Source organism: Halichoeres trimaculatus, unplaced genomic scaffold (assembly GCF_033239565.1).
Source record: "Halichoeres trimaculatus isolate MK-OKI-2021-1 unplaced genomic scaffold, fHalTri1.1 fHalTri1_scaffold_12, whole genome shotgun sequence".
Taxonomy (NCBI): domain Eukaryota; kingdom Metazoa; phylum Chordata; class Actinopteri; order Labriformes; family Labridae; genus Halichoeres; species Halichoeres trimaculatus.
Genome location: NW_027437190.1, coordinates 29,821,764 through 29,844,129, shown reverse-complemented (window position 1 = coordinate 29,844,129; position 22,366 = coordinate 29,821,764). Strand labels below are relative to the sequence as shown.

The 22,366-nt window shown below is 39.3% G+C and overlaps 1 protein-coding gene across 3 annotated transcripts in view; it reads right to left on the bottom strand.

The window, feature by feature from the left end:
* znf385d (zinc finger protein 385D) overlaps positions 1-22,366 on the bottom strand; it is a 293,782-nt gene that overhangs the window by 129,962 nt on the left and 141,454 nt on the right. Inside the window, exon 1 of one of the 3 annotated variants that reach the window (XM_074682773.1) lies at positions 11,118-11,380. The exons of the other annotated variants lie outside the window; for them this stretch is intronic. Coding sequence (XP_074538874.1) covers positions 11,118-11,139 — 22 coding nt within the window. The 5' untranslated portion in view covers positions 11,140-11,380. Of the gene's footprint in view, positions 1-11,117; positions 11,381-22,366 lie in introns of those variants that run through there. 3 annotated transcript variants of the gene reach the window in all.

Below are 22,366 nucleotides of genomic sequence, written 5' to 3'. Positions count from 1 at the left end.
GTTGTTTGATTGATATTGATACTTTATGATGACACAGTGAGGGGGAAAAAAAATGAAAAAAAAAAAAATCTAAAGGAATAATGCACATATAATTTTCCAATTTTTTTTCCTATCCTGACACGACCCTGACCTTCTAAACCCTGCATTACGTGGCGGTGGGTGTAATGTGTTAAAATTACCGGCCTGCAGAGGGAAAGGTCTGCCTTCAAGGATTTTTCTGCCACAAACTAAGCTTCTTTTCTTTCACATGGAGAACTACTTGAGCAGAAAGTCTTACAACATCCAAGTATTGTGTGAAACAATCAGAGCTCGGATCAGATTGCATATAAACTGTTAAAAAATGAAAAGAAAAGGTTGAAAGAAAGTGTTAAATGAGAAGAAGAGGTCTGAAAGCATGAGAAAAAAATCGTGCTCAAGTGCACGGATTTACAGATAATACTTTGAGACTTTAAGGTCAGAGAAGTCGAGTTTATTAGAAGTAAACAGAGATAAAGCAAAACAAATTTGTTCATGTATTTATTGAACGCTCTTGACACAGCGTCTGCTAACCTTTTACCCTCGCATACCTCCTCAAATCTCCGGTTATTTGGACTACATCGACTCAAATTGATTTCCTTTTGTCTCCTGTTGTGAAAGAGAACAAAACAATCTGAATCCAGCCAACATGCCCCGACACAAAGCACATTCCTGCCCGCAGCAGAGGTTAGTGTTTCAACTCTCTGAGGGCCGATCGTCTGTCAACATCAGCAAACGTGCACGAAAAATGAGGCAGAGGAGTGAAAAAAGAGCCCATAGCTGCTAATCTGACCTCTCACCCAGACCTTTGAGCCACAAGACGACGAAAAGATGCTGCAGCCACGAGACAGAAACGGCTTTGTTACAGACGGCTCTGCTGGGAACGCACAGATGGCATCTGTAATTATCATTTTGTTTGGTGTGTCAATATTTGACTCCAGTTTAGGGAGAAAAATGTAATATGTGAGCTCTGACGATGGCTGTAAAGTTGACTCCACAGGCAGAGAGCAGGGCGGAGGTGAGCTGAGTCTCCCTGTCATCTATTTTGCATGGAGAGCTGCTCTGACTGAAAGGTCACGAGGTGATGGTCATTAAAATAAGAAGTCTGAGTGACCTGAAAGATAAGCAGCAAAAACCCTCTCAAAAACGTGACATTTTGAGTGCTTTATCGTCTTCTTGTGTCAATATTTTAGCTGGAATCGTGTATTAAAACACAAAAACAAACGTGTAATCTGAATAAGAAGCCTGTGTATACATCACTCTGACCCCGCTCCCCCTGCACTGATTTGTTTACGTTACGGATGGCGTCTCGATGCTGAGTGAAACTTCTCACTCCGGCGTTCTCATGCAGCCCCTGACAGAAAAAATGTGCCGGTTAAATGTGAGATTTATAAGGCTGTAAACTGTTTGTCTATGCAAAATGGAGCCGCAGATTTGTACTTCAGGCCACACAGACAGCTGCACACAGTGGTTTCTTTCTGTCACCAGCTCTCCGACGGCAAACCAGAAAGTAATTTAGACCAGATATTCCTAAATCTATGAATCATAAATTGGTGGAAAAGCCGATTCGCAGTGGATTGCTGCCAGAACGTCCCACAAGTTAATTGGAGACTAGTGCAGAGACAGAATGAAGGAAATCAGGTGACCTTAGAGCTGCACGTTTATGAATCTTCATTACAGCCTGATCTGTGTACGAGTCAGCTGATACATGCACGCTTTAGATACATGTTCCTTCTAATTTCCACTGATAAAAACTCTAATTTAATTTAAAAACACTGTCTTCTAGTGGATTTTCTTTCCTTTACTTCCTGCACCACGTTCATGACGTGACACAGAGCATCACAGCTGAGGAGAGTGACAAAAAGCAGCCCTCTGAAGACTGTTTCACGGTCGTATTGGTGTAAAATCTGAGCACAAACTGCAAAAAGAATGAAATATTATGAAGTGGTTTTGGTCTTATTTTCAGTAGAAAATGTCTTTTTGGACTTAATATGAGCCACATTCACCTGACCAGTTCTGAAAAAGGTCTTATTTCAAGTTAATTAAAGACAGAAATGAGATCTGGATTGCTTAAAACTAGTAAGAAGAAATCTGCCAATGGAACAAGAGAAAAGTTTCTTTTACTTAGACATTTTTTTAGTTTCAAGCAAATTGTCGAGCAAATTTTTCTTTTTTCATGGGCAGATTTTTTTCACTTGTTACAAGCAATTCAGACCTCATTTTGTCTTTAAACAACTTGAAACAAGACATTTTTCTGGACTGATCTGTTGACTGTGGCTCAAATCAAATATAATAAGACCATATTTACTTAAAATAAAACAAAAACACTTGATAAGATTTTTTTTTTTTTGCAGTCTGTTTGATTCCACTTAAAATTTTTTTTTTCCACTCCAACTTTTCACACAAGTTTTGTTTGCTCCTGCAATGTCTTTGTCAGTTACAGTGATTCAGTGAAAACAGGGAACTCTTGCCAAGACCACATTACCTCACATCAAGTTATATCAGGTCACATCAGAACAAATCCCATCATGTAACACCAAGGCTGTGTCCGAAATGGCATACTAACGTACTACTCATACTAAGTATGACGTCAAAAAAAGTATGTAGTGCGTTCACATTAAATAGTATGAAAAGATTGTGTGCGCGAGAAATACCCGGATGTATACTATATCGGTGAAATTTTTAAGTATGGGAGGTGGGCATACTAGTCGTACTGACACGCCCCATAATGCATTGCGAGCCCCGTATTTATAAACGTAAATACAGAATGAGATGACAAGATGAGAAGCAACTAAAATGGACTTAGCTCTACAGGGAAACCTAAACGTAAGTACAAAAAATTAAAGTGCTTGAGGCGACGGACGGATCGTCTTCGGTGTCTGCGAGCAGTAAACATTTTTTAATTTTTTGAAGAGAGATGAATTCGTCTTGAGACCGGTGTTAGCTAAAAATCATCCACTAGCGAACTTCCCGTTTTCAAAATAAAAGCCCCCGTTTATCTCTTTTAAGTTCTTAAACGCTTTTGTAAATTGGGCTCTTGTTTTGGAGCGGAAGTTTCTTCGATATTCTACGTGATGACTTTCTCACCTCAAATGTTCTTTAAACTTTCAAATATGGCGAATCAACTGAGATATTTGATAGCCTGGTGTGCTTCCATAGACTTATGTGTGCTTCCAATTTTTGTCGTCGGAGGTTTTGAAATGCATCATGGGAAATCGAGTAGTATACTACAGTGTAAACGGTTGGCACTCTAATCATACTTTTAGTATGTAGTATACAGTATATACACAACAACCATGTAGTATGTAGTATGTTAGTATGCCATTTCGGACACAGCCCAAGTCATATTGAGTCATATCAAGTCACATGACACTGTGAAATATGTCAAAGAAAGTCATGTCACACAACACATTACACCATGTCAGTCACCAAAACATGTAAAATAAAGTCATGCCACATCAATTTCAATTAGCCACATCATGTCATGTCATAGAACATAATGCCAAGTCTCCATGGTTGGGAGGGTTACTTTAAAAATGTAATCCAGTACAGTACAAGTTACCTGTCAAAAATTGTAATCAGTAACTTACTCTAAGTATCACAAAATAAAAGTTATGTAACTGATTACTTTTAGTTACTTTTGGATTGCTTCAATACCAAACATGCTCATAGAGAAAAGAGAGTATAAAAGATGTGAAATCTGCTCAGTGTTTTTTTTTTTTTTTTAAAGAAACATACAATAAAATCTCCTTTACACTTTTAACAAATCAGGTGTCCATATACTGATTTTAAAAAGGGCAAAAAAATAAATTAATAAAACTACACACCTACTTATTCTAAATTATCCAAGTATTTTCCTGAAAAACAGTATTGTTTACAAAGTAAATAATCACCATTTTTATCAAAAATACTGGTAATCTGATTACTTTTTTCTTCTGTACTGAAACCATTACAGTTAGTTGTTTTGCTTTTTTTGGTATCTTAATTACGTAACGCTGTTACATGTAATCCGTTACTCTCCAAGCCTGCAAGTCACATCACAACAGACCACGTCAGGTCAAGTCACGTCATCTCAAATCACATCATCATATCACATCATAATAAACCGTAATAACGTGTCACTTCAAGTCAAGAAACATCACATCATATCACGCCAAGTCCAGTTGCAGCATGTCTCATCAAGTCACACTATATCAAGTCATGAAACATCACATCAAATCAAGTCTATCCACGTTGCATCACGTGATATCAACTCTTGTCACATCAGCCCCCACAAGTCACTTTATGCCACAACAAGTCACTATACACTACGTCAAGTGACGTCATGCCACATCATGCCACATGAAGTCACTAAACTTCACGTCAAATCAAGTCTATTCACGTCATGTAAGTTATGTCAGAAAAGGCCATGTCAAGTCATGTTACATCAAATCACACCAAGTCACTTCATGCCAGACCTTGTGACACAAGGACACCACATCAAATGATGCCTTGCAATGTCATACCACATCAAGTCACGCCTCAAGTCCCTAAACATGTCAAATGAACTCCAGCCCCTTCACTTAACGTAATGTGAAGTCATGTTACATTAGCCACAACAGGTCACTTTACGTTACATCAAGTCACTGAACACTACATCAAGTCAAGTCACTAAACTTCACATCAAATTAAGATGTCATGTCACATTATGAATGACACGTCACAACAGGCCACGTCAAGTCATGTAACTTCAAATCACAACAAGTCACTTCACGCTACATCATGTGACGCGAAGACACGAAGTAAAATGATGCCATGCCATGTCATACCACGTCAAGTCAAATCATGTCAAGTCACGCCACAAGTCTCTAAACATCATGTTGAATAAACTCCAGCCAAGTCACTTAACGTAATGTGAAGTCATGTTACATTAGCCACAACTAGTCATTTACACCACGTCAAGTGACATCATGCCACACCACGCCATATCAAGTCACTTGACTTCAGGCCAGGCCACGTCAAGTCATGTAACATCACATCACACCAAGTCACTTCACGCCACATTCAGTGACGTCACACAATGAGGACACCATTTCAATTGTTGCCATGCCATGTCATACCACGCCAAGTCATGCCACTTGGCAAACGGCCTCCATTCTTGTTTAAAGGGACATTCCCTTTTTGCACAGGGCAGTTCAGATCAGCGGTTTCTGGTCTGAGGTGTAGCTTGTAACAAGTATTCGCTGTCAGTGGGGTTTCCTTAAACACCGCCAAAGCATCAAACTGCGACATGTGATGATACGGTTGCTGGTTTGACACCCGTGAAATGGTGATTTAGGTTCATTCAAAACGTAAACAAGTATTTCTTGTTGTAAAGAAATGGAGCTCAGTGTGATTATTTTTTTTCATCCACCATTCCCTGCTCGTCATCTTAGTCAAACAACACATTTCAGCATATCTCAGCTTTTCTTCAGCTTTACCATTTAGGCTGACTCGTCTCTCATCTGCATAATTTCCAGATTAAACAACCAGACATTTCACGGAAAAAGCACTGAAAACACAATCTGTACCTTCTCCTGGGACTCAGATGTTCGACAGGGTTAGCTGTGAACATTTTGCTAAAGAGAAACACATTTCTGGGTCATTATTTAAATAAGACAAAAGAGTTGTTTTCCATTAGTTGCGACCTCAGACATGAGTCCAAATAAATGCTAATGTGCTCTGACTGAGTCTCTCCACATTTTCTGGACGTGTGATTATTTGTTTTTCATTGGATTTTAAAAAAAGAAAGGACAGCGTGTGTGTGAAATCCAGTGTCTCAGAGTTCATCCTGCGAGTACAACCCAATGGAGCTATGAAGACTTCATCACGCCAGCTGATATCCGGCTCCGGGGATGCATAATCTAAATCATAATTTCAATTAATCAAATTATCACAAACCAGTTGACACATTAAACCCGCGGCTTTTGGAGATGCTCTTTTGCCTGCGCTGCCCAGAAATGTAACGAAGCAGAGCCGAGATGAGATCTGACTTCTGGAACTATAAACGTCTCCAAATGGATGAAAGTTTTTCACCCACTGGCCTTTGTTTACCCATTCCCTTTGAGGGAGCGTGTAATGATGCAGCACGTACAGTCAGAGACGATCATTGGACAGGATGCGTGTTGCACGACGGTATCATGACGTGCTTCATGCTCCAGCCGTCCTTAGCGTTGCCCTTCCTGAAAGATTCATTAAACGAGGGCCAACGTTTTTACTCCTACAGCGAGAAAGAGACAGAGAGTAAAAACGATGTCTGGAGGACGCCGATTGGCATTAATAATTAATCATCTCTCCTCTTAGAGTCCTGAACCTGGCTGCTCCTACGATAAGATCTGTCCAGTGGGGCTGAGAGTCCACAAGAGCCGAGAGCTTCAAAATAAAACCTTTTTTTTTCCTTCAGCAAACATAAATCCAATTATTAGATAAATCTGAATCCCGTGAAAGTCATTCTCATGCTGATGAAGTTCTGGATGTGATTAAGACTTTTGTATTTCCCTGATTGTAGTCTGCGACCCTTAACATGCTCTGAGATCAGCACTTCCCTTCGAGCGAGGAGGATAAAATCGTTTCACCCCCATTAAACCGAACAAAGTGACTACAAAAGGGTAGATCTGAAACATTCTTATTTTCTTGAACGCTACACTTTGCACTGATTTTCCAATTAACCTTTCCGGGATAAGCTCTGTATTCTTATGAAAGCACATAAATCTCACATACAGCAAGCATTTGGCTGCGAGCTACAAAACACACTCTGCCCCCATCCTCTCCAGATTAGCATACTGTAGCTCTCGCTGCTGTCATGAGCACAGCGCGCTAATAAACACAGCTGTCTCTGAATCGGGTCCAACAATCACTTCTCATGTGCTCTGTAATCTGAGGTTAACCAAAAAGAGGTTTACGTGCTGCTAAACGCTGACCGCAAAGTCAGACACACCGGATAGATTTTCCTCGGGGCCTTTGGACTCAACAGCACTAATAGCTTGTATGATTGCAGCGCACACTCAAGACCCATCAGCCTGCTGGGTAACGCTTGTTTTACTGCCTGCCTTTGATGCGTGTGGACAGCTTTTAATGCCTTTTGATCTGTTTGTTTTTTATGTTTCTCCGTCTCAGCGTCTCATTTCAAAGAGGTCAAGATGCTGGCGCTCTCTCTTCATGATATGTCACCTGATATTAATCACTTTAATAGAAAACAGGTTCCACTTAAATAGCAGCAAATGCAGAGCTGCTGAGCAAACAGTGTTATTAATCTTTCAAGGCGTGCCATCTATTCTCTCTGAGCCGCAGCGGACTCGTGCACTCAGGAGTGAATTCATAAATGTTAAAGCGATGAACATCCCAAACGCAAACGCCAACCTTTACTTCTTTTGTTTTACAATGAGAGCCGCAGATTTGAGATGGTGGATAACACTCGGTCTGACAGAGAAACGGATTAAACAAGCAGGGCTTAACAGTATGTGAAGAGTATGTCTGTGTATGTTTCAGTTTCTGGGACCAGAAAAAGGGACACATTTCTAAATCTGAAACCAAAGTCTCATTGGTTCCTGATTTCACTGCAAAAAATGAAATCTTATCAAGTGTTTGTCGTATTTTAAGTAGAAATCGTCTTGTTATACTTTGGATGAGCTGCATTCAACTGATCAGTCCAGAAAAAATGTCTTGTTTCAAGTTATTTAAAAGACAAAGAGGTCTGAATCACTTGTAATAAGTTTAAAAAAAATTGCCAATGGAACAAGAAAAATTGCTTAGAGTTAGATTAATGTCTTAATACAAGAAACATTTTTCCTCTCTTGTTCCACCAGCAGATTTTTTAAAATTTGTTACAAGCAATTTAGATCTCATTTTGTCTTTAAATAACTTGAAACTAGACATTTTCCTGGACTGGTCAGGGAAATGTGGCTCATGTTAAGTCTAAAAAGACATTTTCTACTCAAAATAAGACAAAAAACACTTGATAAGATTTCAGTTTTTTCCAGTGTTCTTTGTACTGGTTTTAAAGAGTCTTATATTTTTTCTTTCGAATCCCTCAAGTACCTGAGTTTTATGCATTCACGCAGCTGAAAGACAGATTTCTATCTTGTTTTCAAAGTTAAACTTTGTTTGTGGCCACTTTATTAAATTGTACTGATAATGGAGAAGTTTCAGAAATGAACGTCACGCTGGTTTGAAGATTTTTAATTAGCAGTCTGGCAAGATAAAAAGATACACTCTAAGTACAATTAAAAAGTTAAATAACTTTAAGATTTTGACGCTTTGGTTTTTATCAGGAGATTTTTTTTTCTTCTACCAGTGTTAGAGTGTCTTCTTTGTCCCTGACTGAGATCTGTGTGTCGATATGTTATTATTTAACTTTTGCAGCATTAGAAGGGAGTTTCTTTCTATGATGAGTTGATTTTTAGACCTTTTTGTGTCTTCAATCAGAGAACAGGACAGTAGATATAGAAGGACACACAGCTACGCTGCAAAAAAAAAAAACGTAAATCTTATCAAGTCTTTTTGTCTTATTTTAAGTAGAAAATGTTTTTTTAGACTCAGTATGAGCCACATTCACCTGACCAGTCCAGAAAGATGTCTTGTTTAAAGTAGACATGCACCGATCGATCAGTGCCGATTTCCTTCATTTTGGGGGATCAGCAATTGGTGATCAGCAATCGGCTGATCCTTACAAATGAAACTGATCCTTTATACCTCCAGAATACCACCAAAACAAAAAGATTTTATTGTTTCACAGGTATTGTTTCATGATTTTCGATAAAATAAGATTGGACAATTGAAGGCACATGCTGTCAGCTATAAAAAACAAAAAATTAAAATCGTATCAGCCCAAACAGTATCGGCAGGTAAGGCTTTTTTAAAGATCAGTGATTGGTGATCAGCTGGAAAACTGTGATCGGTTCACTCCTAGTTTCATTTAAAGACAAAATTGAGGTCTGACTTGCTTGTAACAAGTTAAAAAAAATCTGCCAATAGAACATGAGAAAAGTTTTGAGTTGTTTTCTAAAGTTTTTCTTATTCTTTTGACAGAAAATTTTTTACTTGTTATCGGCAATTCAGACCTTGTTTTTATCTTTAAACAATTTGAAACAAGGCATTTTTCTGTACTTATAAGCTGAATGAGGCTCATTTCAAGTGTAATAAGACCATTTTTACTCAAAATAAGACAAAAACACTTTGTAAGATTTCATTTTTTGCAGCGTAGAGTGAGGAGTGACTTGCAGGTTAGAGACTGCAGGCTGGATTTAAACCCAAGCCACCAATTTGAGGGAGATCCTCACGGGGTGTGACATAAACCACTGCACCCTAAGGGCAGGGGCTAAAGAAGTGCACGCTCCATGTTGAAAGGTAAAAGCCCTCTTAGTAGGACTTACAGTTTCGACCTCCAGCTTTGACCCTTTGCTGAATGTCGACCCTCATTCTACCCCCACATTTCCTGTCTCAGAAAGCTCTTTGAAAATTCAGACAGTGAGACCTGAAATCATTGAAAAAATGCTTTTTCATGTGATTAAAAAAAATCTACCAAGGGGGTAAGAGACGTGCTTGTCAAGATTAGAATAATGTCGTAATACAAGCACATTTCACTTGCCCCATTGGCAGATTTGTTTACTTGTTTCAGGTAATTCAGATCTCATTTATGTCTTTAAATAACTTGAAATAAGACGTTTTCCTGGACTGGTCAGGTGAATGTGCCTCATATTGTGTCTAAAAAGACATTTTTACTGAAAACAAGACAAAAACACTTGATAAGATTTCAGTTTTTGCAGTGTACATTTTCGTTGATCAGAATGTAGCCAGTGCAGTCTCCCCCTGCTGGCCATTTGCAAGAATTTAGCTGGTCTAAGTCTCGTCTGCATACAATTTACTTTACACTCAGTTACATTTGTTTTGATACTAGTTTTCTTTCCTTATGTGGATCCCAAAAAGTGAGACACAAGCAATGGATGATACTGCATCTTTTCTGGTAAGAGTGAGATTAAAAATGTAAACAAGAGTTGGAAAAAGAGACAGTTGATGAGATTTTGCTGAATGATGTTGCACTGCAGCTGGCTGTGGTATCAGACTGAATATTCACCTAAAGATTTCTGTAGGTGAGTAAAGCTGAGACGAGCAGAAACATGCCTGAGCTCTTCCTCACTTGAGGCATCTTCACACCAACTTCTGATGGTTTGGGGTTACGACTCCTCCAGCCCTTACATCACCTTTATTTCCTCTTTACTTTTTCAGAAGATGCACACCTGACCGTCGTCACACCTCAAAGAGCAGAATCTGTCTCTGCACCTGACAGCTTATTCATTTATAAGCTCCAAGCACTTTATCCCCCTTCCTCACCACCATCCCTCCTCCTCCTCTGCCTCCTCCTCTGTGTATGGCATAACAAGAGAAAATCCTACAAGCCACGCTCTGTAACTTCAGATCGCTTTAATCCCCGGGATGAAAAAAAGGGTCTTTCATTTAACAAATCACCCCCTCAGAACTCAGGATCCCTGTGTAATTATTCCTCCTGTGTGACAGTAAGCCAGCCGTGAGAAGAGCACTTGACGGGAAGCCGCTCGCGCATTAAGTCTTCCTACGAGCCTCCTCCAGAAAAACTAATGGAGGGGGCTTTCTCTCAATTCCACCACGCAGAATTTCAAGCAGAGATTTGGATTCCTACGGAGAGTCAGCAGGTGAAACAGCATCAGTGAGCAGCTGAACCAGCTGGGGTTGAGTCCAGTAAAGCCAGGATGAAGACGAGGAACAAGGGGGGGGTTACCAGGTGTGCAGGTTCATTCAACAATTTTTGGAGCAACTTCACGCTTCTTTTGCTTTTGCATTTCATTTCTCTGTAGTTTCCAGGATGAGTTACATGCAAGCAGGAGCACATTTACATTTAGAGGAGAGGAGTGTGCACTTCTGCTCTGCATTTGACAGAGATGAAGCACATGTAGTGAGCAGAAACAGGTCTCCTAGGTGTGTAACTTCACACCCAGGAGGATCTTCTTGGTATCCAGGATGAGAATGAAAGCATGAATGCAAAAAGAAGAGTGTGCAGGATGAGGTGCATTTCACTAAAAGACAAACAGAGGGATGGAAATCAAACTCACCAAAGAACATGCTGCTCTCCATCGCTCCTCAGGCTCGGGGGTCTGCTGTATTTCCTCTCTGGTGCCCTGCCAGTGTGTGTGTGTCCATGGACAGCAGCCTGGGCATGTCTCATACACTCCTCAGGGGTGTGTGTGTGTGTGTGTTTGTGTGTCCGTGCAGTGTGTGTGTTCAATCCCACGGCAGCGTCAGTGGCCAGTCTGCATGCTGCTGCTCCTGCTGTCTGTCTGTGGACCTCCGTATCTGCCTCCTCTCCCTACTCGAGCTGGTCCTCCCTCCCCCGTCTCGTCCCCTCCCCTCCTCTTTAGCTCTTCCCCTCCCTCCGTCTCCCTCCCCTCTCCTCTCCTCCCCTCTCCTCTCCACACGCTGGTTCCCGTCGCTTCTTTCTTTCCTCTCTCAGAGGTGTCTATCTACATTTTCCAGCAACAGCCTCTTCTCCACAAACCTCTCCCCCTCCCTGTAGGTGTCTCATCTTTGTTTCATGTGTCAACGGAGCTCCTTTCACACACTCCTCCCCACTCTCCCTGCTTTCTCCCACCTTTTATTTGATCCTCTTTCTCTGCTTCCATCTCCAGCTCCCCTTTTTTCCAACTCTTTCCCCCTCTCCTCCTTTCTTTCTTTCTCTATGTTTACATCGTGCTCTTTCCTCATCGCCTCTCTTCTCTTTACTTTCTCTGACTCTCCTCCTCTCCCTTTCACTCAGCATGTTCACATGCATACAAAAAAAGTCTTGCAGAGAGAAATCAGGTCATGTAAGAAATTAGGCAACACTCAGGAAATATTACATAAATGCCTGTAGTGAAGTCTTGAGCTGAGGGGTTTCACTCTCTCAGGTGTTCACGGAGTTTGAAACAATGACGACACTGAAGAAGAAACAATTTTAAAGCCTGAGCCACACTCAAGAGAATCTTAAAGGAGTATTTCGGTATTTTTGTTTTGACATGTCGCTAGAAATTGAATTTATTTGAGAGGTTCCTACCTGAGCACTCATCTCTGGTAAAGTGTACGCTCTACTAAAAATGTTTTTAGCGCTGTCTTACACTCTCCAGTGCATAAAATATGAAAGCCTGTACCAAGATTTTTCCTAAAGTGATTTTGTTCCTCCAAGGACAAGGGGGGAAAATTGTGTATTCAAATTTTATCTTATTCTTTTTTTCCCTTTTTCTTTTTCTTTTCTTTTTTTTTTTTTAATATTTGATTTTCTGTATTCAAAAGTTAGACATGTTAATTTCAGAGAACTACATGTGCATAACATAAAATTGTATAAAATTAAAGTGAAAATGAATGGGCTTTCTTTTTTTCTCAGCAACTCTTATTTTGTTTTCTTTTTCTGCTTTTCAGTTTTGTTTTGTTTTTTTTTAACATTTTTACAAATTTTAACTTTGTACAGAGTTAAAAAGCTAACTCTGGTTAACAAGCCCCTGACCCCCACATGCATGTCTGTAACGTTCTGAAAAAAAAAAAAAAAGATGTATATTAAAAAAAAGAAAGAAAGAAAGAAAGAAAGAAAGAAAGAAAGAAAGAAAGAAAGAAAGAAAGAAAAGAAAAATAAAACTTCTTTTTTCATGTCCAGAGAAGTCTGAAAAATCTGAAGGAAAAAAAATCTCTCACTTTAGCTTTGTACATTGTTAACAAGTGAACTGTTGGTAACAAGCCCCCACATGCATGTCAGTAACTATGAAAAATTAAAAATAAATAAAAAAATAAAAAAATAAACAAGAAAAGGAAAAAAAACTTAATGCCTGAAGAAGTATGAAAAATGTGAAGGAAAAATCTTTAATTTTAACTTTGTACATAGTTAACAAATCACCTACATTTAACAGCCATCTCCCTCCTTGTATGTCTGTAACTTTCTGGATAAAAAAAAAGGGGTGAAAAAAGGAAGAGAAAAAAATGAAAAGTTATTATTTCATGCCCAAAAAAGTATTAAAAACCTGAAACATAAAATCTCTTATTTTAACTTTGTACAAAGTTAACAAGTTAACTATAGTTACCAAGCCTCCACCATGCATGTCTGTAACTTTTTGAAAAAAAAAAAAGAAAAGAAAAAGGATAAAAAAAAGAAAAAAATAGTAATTTCATGCCCGAAGAAGTATGAAAAATCTGAAGGGAAAAAACCCTCATTTTAACTTTGTACATGGTTAACAAGTTAACTACATTTAACAAGCCCCCTCCTTGCATGTCTGTAACTTTCTGAAAAAAAAAGAAAAAGAAAACTTCTTTTTTCTAAAAAAAAGAAAAAATAATAATTTCATGCCCAAAGAAGTACGAAAAAAAAAGGAAAAACTCTCTACATGGGCAGATGTGCAGTTCCACCATTAAAACTGCTTCAATCAAGAGACTTTTAAATATCTGTTCACTGTAGCGATGAATATGCAACAGCAGGTTCAAGTACTCATTAAGAAATTCCAGAAACACTTTCTTAAGACAAAAAAAAATTAGAAAAGCATCCGGATGCTGCTTTCATGTGGTGTTGCACACTTTGGAAAAACAAGTTTGGAAGTTGGAAAACTATAAAGGACCAGCTGCAATAGCTGAAACATCTCAGAGACTTGGGGCAGACTTTGGTTCATAGTCAAGCAACAACCTCTGGTCTAAAGTTTTGATGCAATGTGTGAGTGTTAAAAACTGCAGTTCATTGAGTGCCCACATGAGGCTGGCTGCAGAAACACACCAACTCAAAATGCATGTTTCCACAGCAGATAATAAACATGTTTACAGCCTCAAAAATACAGTTGATCATGAAAACATCATTTCTCTAACGGCACACTACGTCCAGGGGAGAAACTTTTGAAGAAAGCTAGGTTGAGTATGGCCTCTGTTGGCAATAGGCTTTGAAACTTTGATCAAAAACAAGTGGGTGATGTCACAAAGACTACATCCTGACATCATATCATCAATGGTTTGATCCAACGTGGTTTGTATTTTTAGAAATAAAAGACGTGCTTTCCTCTACTCTATTTTTCTTGTTTGTTTGATAATTTTTACTCCTCAAGGAAAACTGGCTCCACAAACCACCCTCTGTGTAACTGGGTCTCATCTTTCACACATTTTCAAGCTGTTTATGTGTTTTTTGACAGCTGTATTTTGACGCAGTAACCTGTTCTCTTATTTTCAAGGCGAGATGAATCCATTATTTACTTCCTGTATAGATTTTCTTAAGAAGAGTGAATGATGAAGGATATTTCCTCTTGATGTTTGCTGAGAGGAGAGGCTCGGTGGTGAGAGGGAGCACACAGCGTTTCTGGTTCACTGTTGAGTTTACTTATTCATGGTCTTGGAAGCTACTCTGTGTTTGTTTCCCTGTGAGTGTGAAGATTTTTTCATTTCATCCTGACGCTGTGTTCTCACAGTGATACTTTCACTGTCTGAAGTCTTTTCTCCAGCAGGAACATAACGAGGTAATCAGGTCTCCAATCGCCCACACCCAATTATGGAAACAAGGTTTCTTGTTTGCACGAGGTTACAGAAATCAGATTAGTGCAGAAAGCCGACAGTAATACAGTTACAAAAGTGCATGAGGGTTCAATGATTGATTCCTTTTTTTCTCTCTGTCACACTCTTATTTCACCTTTTGTGGACGGCACTCACTTTTTTGTTTCCTCACACACACACACACAAACTGGAACCATTTTTTCTAGCATTTCTCTTCCTTCTGTCTTGCTTTTCTCTCACTTAGTCACTCCGTCTCTTTCTTGTCAAGATTTGTTTTTTTCTCCCTCTCTGGCTGGTTGTAATCAGACTCAACAGGAGCTGCTATCAGGCTGCTGCTGCTCTGCTCCTGCAGCCATGAAACACGGCTGCTGCTGCTGCTGCTGCTCTCTATCTGCACACACACGTATGCAAACACACACACGTGTGATAACCTGACACAGGCACAAATCACACATCTGCTACACACACGTATGCAAGAGAGACTTATTAAGATGTACAGATGTGTGCTGGCTGCTTGAAAACGCTCACACACTCTCTGACTTACAGGACAGATTGAAACTGGCCCTTTAGATACTACACTGCACACACAGCACTGAGTGATACACTAAAACTACAGCAGCCCTTACAAACTTCAAAAACAAGAAACAGCATACACTGCTATTCCCCCTCATCTTCTGCAAAGCAAGAAAAAATAAGATTAATATCAAAATAAATGAGCTGGAATAAAAGATTGTCATTTGGGCAACGATTCATAGCTACAAGACGATCAAAAACCAAAATAAATAAATCAGCGTACACATAATACATTTACGGAAAATCAAACAGCTTGGCCTTGTTTTTATTTTGCAGATTAAATTTTCATTCAAATTTAATCATCAATGCAAATGTCTGATTTCATAACCAGCACTAAATCAAAGCATGTCATTTCCACCTCCCACCTGGTGTCACATTTACTGTGTATTATCGTAAACAATAGATTTGCTCAGTCCACACAAGCTGTGGGTTTGATTTCTTTTCTCTCTCTGTTTTTAGCCTCACTGCTGCAGTCAAGGTCTGAAATAAAAGGCTGAAACACTTGGCTGTTTATGTTTAGATGTAAGGACTTTATAGCTCTATTTGTGACCAGCAGCAGCCTCCAGTTTTGGAAAGTGAAGGCACTGTGGGAGTGGGGGGAAAACTGCAGTTCCTCGCGTGTCCACTGGAGGCTTGTTAAACGAATTTAACCCAATCAGACTGAATCAACATGTTGATCTTTATCAGAGTTTGTGGTGTTTTCTTTTGGTGATCCTCTTCTACTATGCTAATCCAGTACAGGAGCTATCAATTAACCAAATATATGAGTCAAAAGAGTAATTTATAGCAAACTTCTCATAAATCGGCATAAAAGACCAACAAGTTCAAAACTAACTTTTGAAAATCTTTTCATATGTATTTTAGTTTTATAGTTTGACTCATGTTACATCTTTTATGATAAAGGAGGTGGGGTTTACAAACATAGTGCATCCAGTCAGTAGGAGGAGCTCTAAATCCTTTGGCTTCACAGTCCACAAGCTTTTGGTGTCCATTTTAAGACAGTTTAAATAAATCATGGGAGGTCTTGAGTCAATTAGTCGAGTCTCTGATGCAAAAGTACAAAACACTGCAGTTTTATAAGTGTCCACTTGAGGCTTAATAAGCCAAAGAAACCAAACCAAATCAGAGCCTGATTCAAATTTATTTATTTTTTTTCAATTAGTTTTCATTTTTTTTCCATTCATTTTTTGTTTAAATCTGTTTATTTATTTATTTATTTATTTATTTATTTATTTATTTATTTAATTTTATTTTCCCAGAAATTAACATGCTTACAGTTTGGTACACAGACAAACTGCAGTGTTTGTTTTTTTTAGAGTTTTCTATGTGTTCCCTTCTCATCCTTCTCTACTTTGTTAATCTAAAACAGAAAGCTGCAGGAGCTAGATGTCTTTAAAAATAAATAAGAATAGTAAATACATAAATATCAAGAAACTGATAAAGACTTAACTTCTACAAATGACAAATGAAACAACGTGCTTAAAACTGACATGAACCACAGTTTTATTTATTTATTTATTTATTTATTAAGTTTCATAGTTTGGCTCATGTTAGCCTCATAGATTTATCAGCTAAATCATATTTAAAAGTTTTCAGAAAAAAAAATCTGTGCATTTATTATCAGTTTCTTATTATTTATAATATTTTATTTCAATTATCTTTTTATAATTGGTGACTTATTTATTTTATTTAAATTTCTTTGACTCTGTTAATTTTGCTCTGAGGATCACAAAATAATAATTTAAATGTGTATGACTCATGCAATTATACTATGGGGCTAATGATCTGTTATAATGGAGGTGGTGGAGTACACTGCAGCTATCAGCACAGGGAGCACTCAATCCTTTGGCTTCACAGTCAGAAAACTTTCCTAATCATTTTAACAGCCAGTTAGAATGACAGTCCCTTGCTAACCGCACGTTATTCCTGACTTATTCACTTTTGGTTCGAGCCTTATCTGTAAAGCCTATAAAATTGAAAGCTGTAGGTGATGTAATGTGCACTGTGTTAATTTCCTTCTCTTTCCTGCCTAAAAATACTTATTTTAGCTTTTTTGCTAGCTTACTTAAGCTAGAAAGAAGAGGCAACATCAGACCTGGATGAAAGTGTTTCCCACTGATCTAAACATAAAAATACTCTGTCTACATTGATCCCATTACATCACAAGGCCTGGATTATTATCTTGTATTTTTATTTGAATCTTGTGCAGAATATTCGATACACACATCTGATGCTAACATCATGCAATTTGTTTCTATATTCAGGCACATTCTCAAAGTGATGTGTTTTTGTCCCAGTCCTCGCAGATTGCCGTGGTTCTCACTCAAAGAATCAGAAAGCTGTATCTGCATCTGCTTTTACCTCCTCCTGGTTTTGAGGAGGTGTGTTTACTAAGTTGAGTTTGAGTAGAAAACAACCGTGCTTGTTTCCAAAGAAAATCAAAAGGATAACAATCAGTTGTCTCCCTGCTGTCACTCTTGCATGTTAGAGTGTATTTGCACTGCTGGTGTCGGGCTGTTATTTTAAAGTTCATTTCACATGAATGACGTCTCATCACACCCCCAGTTTGAGCTTAAAATAGTGAGCGTGATGCTGAGAGACGCTAACCGAAGGGGAAGAAGTAAGACCTTTTTTCAATGATTGAAATGTCAAACATGGCTTGACGCTTTCTGGTGTCCCTGCTGACAGGAGACTTGCACATGTGTGTGTTTCAAAGGAGCATATCTGCATCTGTGTATCCAGACTGATGTGTTCGATTTGTGCAAACTGAATCAAAAACAGAAGTTCACACAGTCCCAAGTGTCGGCATTAGCATCCAAGCGTGCATCTGCGAGTTAATCTGTGTTTGTGTACGTCTGGATGATATTCCTGCTTGTGATTAATGTCCACCTGGGTACACACACATTGATGCGCACACACTCACACACACACACACACACACACACACTGTCTGATTGGCCCACTGTAATGCCGCCGGTGAAGGTCAGACAGAATTGACCGCTCCTGAGCTCCGGCCTGCTGGTATCGACTGCGAATGAGACGCTTTCTTGATCAAAGCGATGTCTGCTTCTGCACACACACGCGCACAAGCACACACACAGATATCCAGCCAGACGGCGAGTCCTTTAGTGACATCATCAGCAGTGTCCTCCAGAGTATAAATAAATAAATAAATAAAGCTGAATCAAATAGGAAGAATGTTCTCAAGTGCTGTGTGTGATTCCTCTCGACTATCATCCCCTTCAGGCTCCTCTGCTACGGCCATTTTGCTTCGCACAGATGTTTTCAATTAATCCTGAATTCCCATCCTCCCTGTCCACCCCCCACTATCCCCCCGACTCCCCCTGCAGAGTCCATCCCCAGTAAATAAGTTCATCCTCTGTCTGAAATGGCAGCTCTCCTTTTCTCCTCTCCTTCCTCTTTGTCCACTGTCCTCTCCTCCAGCCCCCGTTCCTTTATCCCCCTCACACTCCCCCATCCTGTCGTCCTCCGCCCTGCACCGGCTGTGGCAAATATGTTTTTTAACCTTGACTCGCAGGTGTCCATGGCAAAATGGGGCATTATTTGTCACCATAAATAGCCGTTAAGCAGCACTGGCGGCGCTGCGGGAAAAGCCCCAGCGCGCCTCATGCGAGTGCAGCCTGGGATACTTCATTAATCTTGCTGTCACTTCCATGACGCTTTTCATTAGTTATAGGGCTATCTGATCAACAGGCAGACTCGCCACTTTTCAAAGCTCTGCTCTGAGCAGAAGAGGAGCAGGAGGATTGTAAAGAGACACAGAGCCTCATTTCTCTCTTCTCTGTGAAAATCAAAGGGAGACTTCTGATTGTCTTGGCCTGCAGCAAATCAGCGTCCTGTGGGAGGTCGAGCCATGTGGCGCCACTGAAAAACCAGCTGACCCTGTTACAGAAACACAATGTGAAGCACAAATTTAGGAAGTGAATAATCTGATCAAGGGGACTGTGACCCATGTGTTTATTATTTGTAGTAATTTGTTTGGAGCATTCAGCCCCTATTTGATAAATCCACAATCCAGACTCTTTTATTAAAGCAAGAAATAAACGTCAGTTGGAGGGCTAAGGAAAATCAAGGACCCTTCAGAGTTGAAATCCTAGAGATTGGGGATAGTTATGGTTTGGATTGTTTCGGTTATAGTCCTCCAGTGTGTTTACGTTCTGATTCAACATTTCTAAATAGTAGTTTTAAGGGTTAGTGGTAGAAACAAAAATTCCTCTACATAGACCTCCCTCAGTGATATCAGCCAGCCTTATCTGACCTGTATCATGGCAGAGCCGGTGAAAATCCCACATTTCCTGCTGTGGTTTTCACAGTCATTAACCTCAGACTTATAAATTGTCAGTTAGTGGTTTTGTTTATAATCCACAGAACTGACTGTTTGCAGATAAAAGGCCATGTTTCATTTTCAGGGTACATGATACTCCTTTACAAAAAATCACCATGTGCCTCTTTGGGTCATTAAAGCCACATTTCCACCAAGAAGACCAGTTCGGTTCGTCTCCGTTTGGTGCATATTTTGTGGCGTTTCCCACTGACTTATCCCAGGACAGATCCCCAAATTACCGAAACAAGCCATCCCACTTTTTGGGACCCTTTCATATGGGTGCCAGGCTAAACCGATATGCTTTCGGAAGGTGGAGCTACAACACTGCAGACCGTTGATTGGTCAAAAGAATTGTAACTTACCCCGACAGCGGCTGCATTTCTCCAGTCTTCTCTGAAACAAAGCTTGATTGCACTTTGTATCAAAGGGCTGCATGTCAATCACAGAGAGGATGAAATTCTGCATGTCTTCCATCTGTGCTCTTTGTTTTCTGTGTCGCGTTTTTCTTCTTCGTTGGGTTCTGTGTCGCACTGCTACGGCATCACGCTATTGTTTAACAGCTGCGGCTTTCACCATCCGACTTACACGCCGCCTACCATGAGAGGGCACAGTTTTACTGTGGAAATGCAGCGGGATCAAGCTTAACTGTACTAAACCGTGCCAAACCGTACTAAACCGAACCGGAGTGCTTGGTGGAAACATGGCTTTAAAATGAGGGTGATCCCAAAGGTGGGAGATCTCAAAGTGGAGGTCTGGACTCTTGGGTGTGTTACAAAAACTTTTTCCAACATCCAAAACTATTTATAGCTGGATATTTCATTCATGTTAAAAAAACACTAGTTTGAATTTTAAAAATTATCTCTCTAAAACTGAAATCCTTTTTTTAATCTGTTTTCCACATTTCTCTGCTGTACACCCCCAAGGTGGCAACAACAGTATCAGTGGTAGCAGATTAATTCAGGAAGCGTGAATAGATGTGAAAATAGAATTTCCTATATTTATACACACAAGGGAAGGCTAACTAGGAAGGAGTAGTGCAACAGAGATAAAATTTGGCACCGTGGTGTCATCAGATTTCTGCAGAAAAAGGGGCTAACCCCCAGGGACATTCACACCAACATGGTTGCTTCATTAAGGAAAGATGCTCCTGCTTTATCAACTCTGAAAAAATTGGCAGCTGAATTCAAGATGGGTAGAGAGAGCTTAAAAGATGACACAAGGTTCGGATGTCCTGCCACAGCAACAACCCAAGAAAACACAGAACGTGTTGAAAAATTAACCATGTTGCAAGTGTCTGAAAATGTGAATATAATGCTACCAAGCTTTAACAGTATGGTATTCCTAGTCAGGCTACGAACTTTTCAGCCCACCCTTGTACTCAAGCATCAATCTCCAGTCTTAAGATATACAGCCAGTGCAGAAGTTTTTAAACCTGCAGTTCCCCGAGTGTCCACTTGAGGCTTGCTGCAAAACACCAGAAAGCACATACTATTCTAAAATGTTGACTCTTACCGCAGAGATAAACATGTTTACAGCCTAGTACATGAAACTGTTTTGGTATAAACAGTTCATTCCTCTTTTGACACTCACTAATAGGATGGCATTTTTCATCAAGCATTGCTTTTTACGTTCTTAAACTTTTGAGTTTTGCCCATATAAGGGCATGGCTGATTGGACTGACAGGTGGGCACATTGTAGCGCTCAGCAAAGAGACTAAAGACCCACCTCTTTATCTCGTACCAACTCAAACAAAGCTAAGCTGAGTCAAGTTTTTCCAATAGGACAGCTGCAAACTATGGCTTTTTTTCCAAACTACCTACTACATGTGAATATAGTATGTAGTAGGAACTGCATACTACCAACTGCTTTTGCATGTAGTATGTAGTTCTGACTGTTCTGTTGGGTCTGTTTTGTAGTATACTACTCTGGTTTTCAGTTTCGGAAGGCAGAGCTACAGCTGATGATTTTTTTTTTATTTTTTTTTTTACCTTAATTAGAAATGTACAAAAAAAAAACTATGGGTAGACTTAGACATTTTTGTTATTTTGTTAATCACGACACAGCAGAAACATCATATTTGATTTTTAGTCTTACATCAAAAGTTATATCGTTTATTTTTAAAAAAATCTGGAAGGGACTGACGTTTTATTTTTACAGCTAATGGAAAAACCACTTCTGTATGATCCATGTATGGTTAAAAAAAGTGAATTAGTGGTTTATATGGACTAATGAATTTGTAGAAGTAAACACCTCTTTAACAACTAGAATTGACAAGATTTACTTGTGTTTCTTTGGCACCACTTCACTTCTATCTCGCCTAACATTAGTGTTGTTGTATTGTAGTTATAATGCTGACTCATTTTCGTAGATGGTGGTAATTCACCAAAACCTGCCACCTGCATAGACAAACAGTGTAAGCATCATGCACTGTGGGAAACAGTATGCCAGACATCCGGGGATTTTTGGCATACTGCAGATTTTGCAAGTTTTTGCATACTGACTATAAAAATAGTAGGCACTACTGGTGTAGTAGGCGGTTTGGAAAACAACCTATGTGTTTCAAATCTCCGTATTAGATACAAACGGGTGACATCACAGACACACCATCCAGGTGTTATACTAACTAAGTTTTGGTTATTATCTTTAATATTAATGTGTTTTAAATCATCGTAGTATATCAGTTTCCCCATCTAGTCTGATGAAGTTTCTCCCCTGTAAATACAAGCCTCTACGTATTTAGAGGCTTGTATTAGAGTTTAGTCTTAACGATTAGCATACCAAAAACTTGAAAGTCAAACTCAAATGTGAATTTGTGAATCAATTCATATTTCCTGCTTCTGCCTCACTTAATGAGCATTTCACTGACTTTAATCACCATCTTACACCTACATCTCTTGG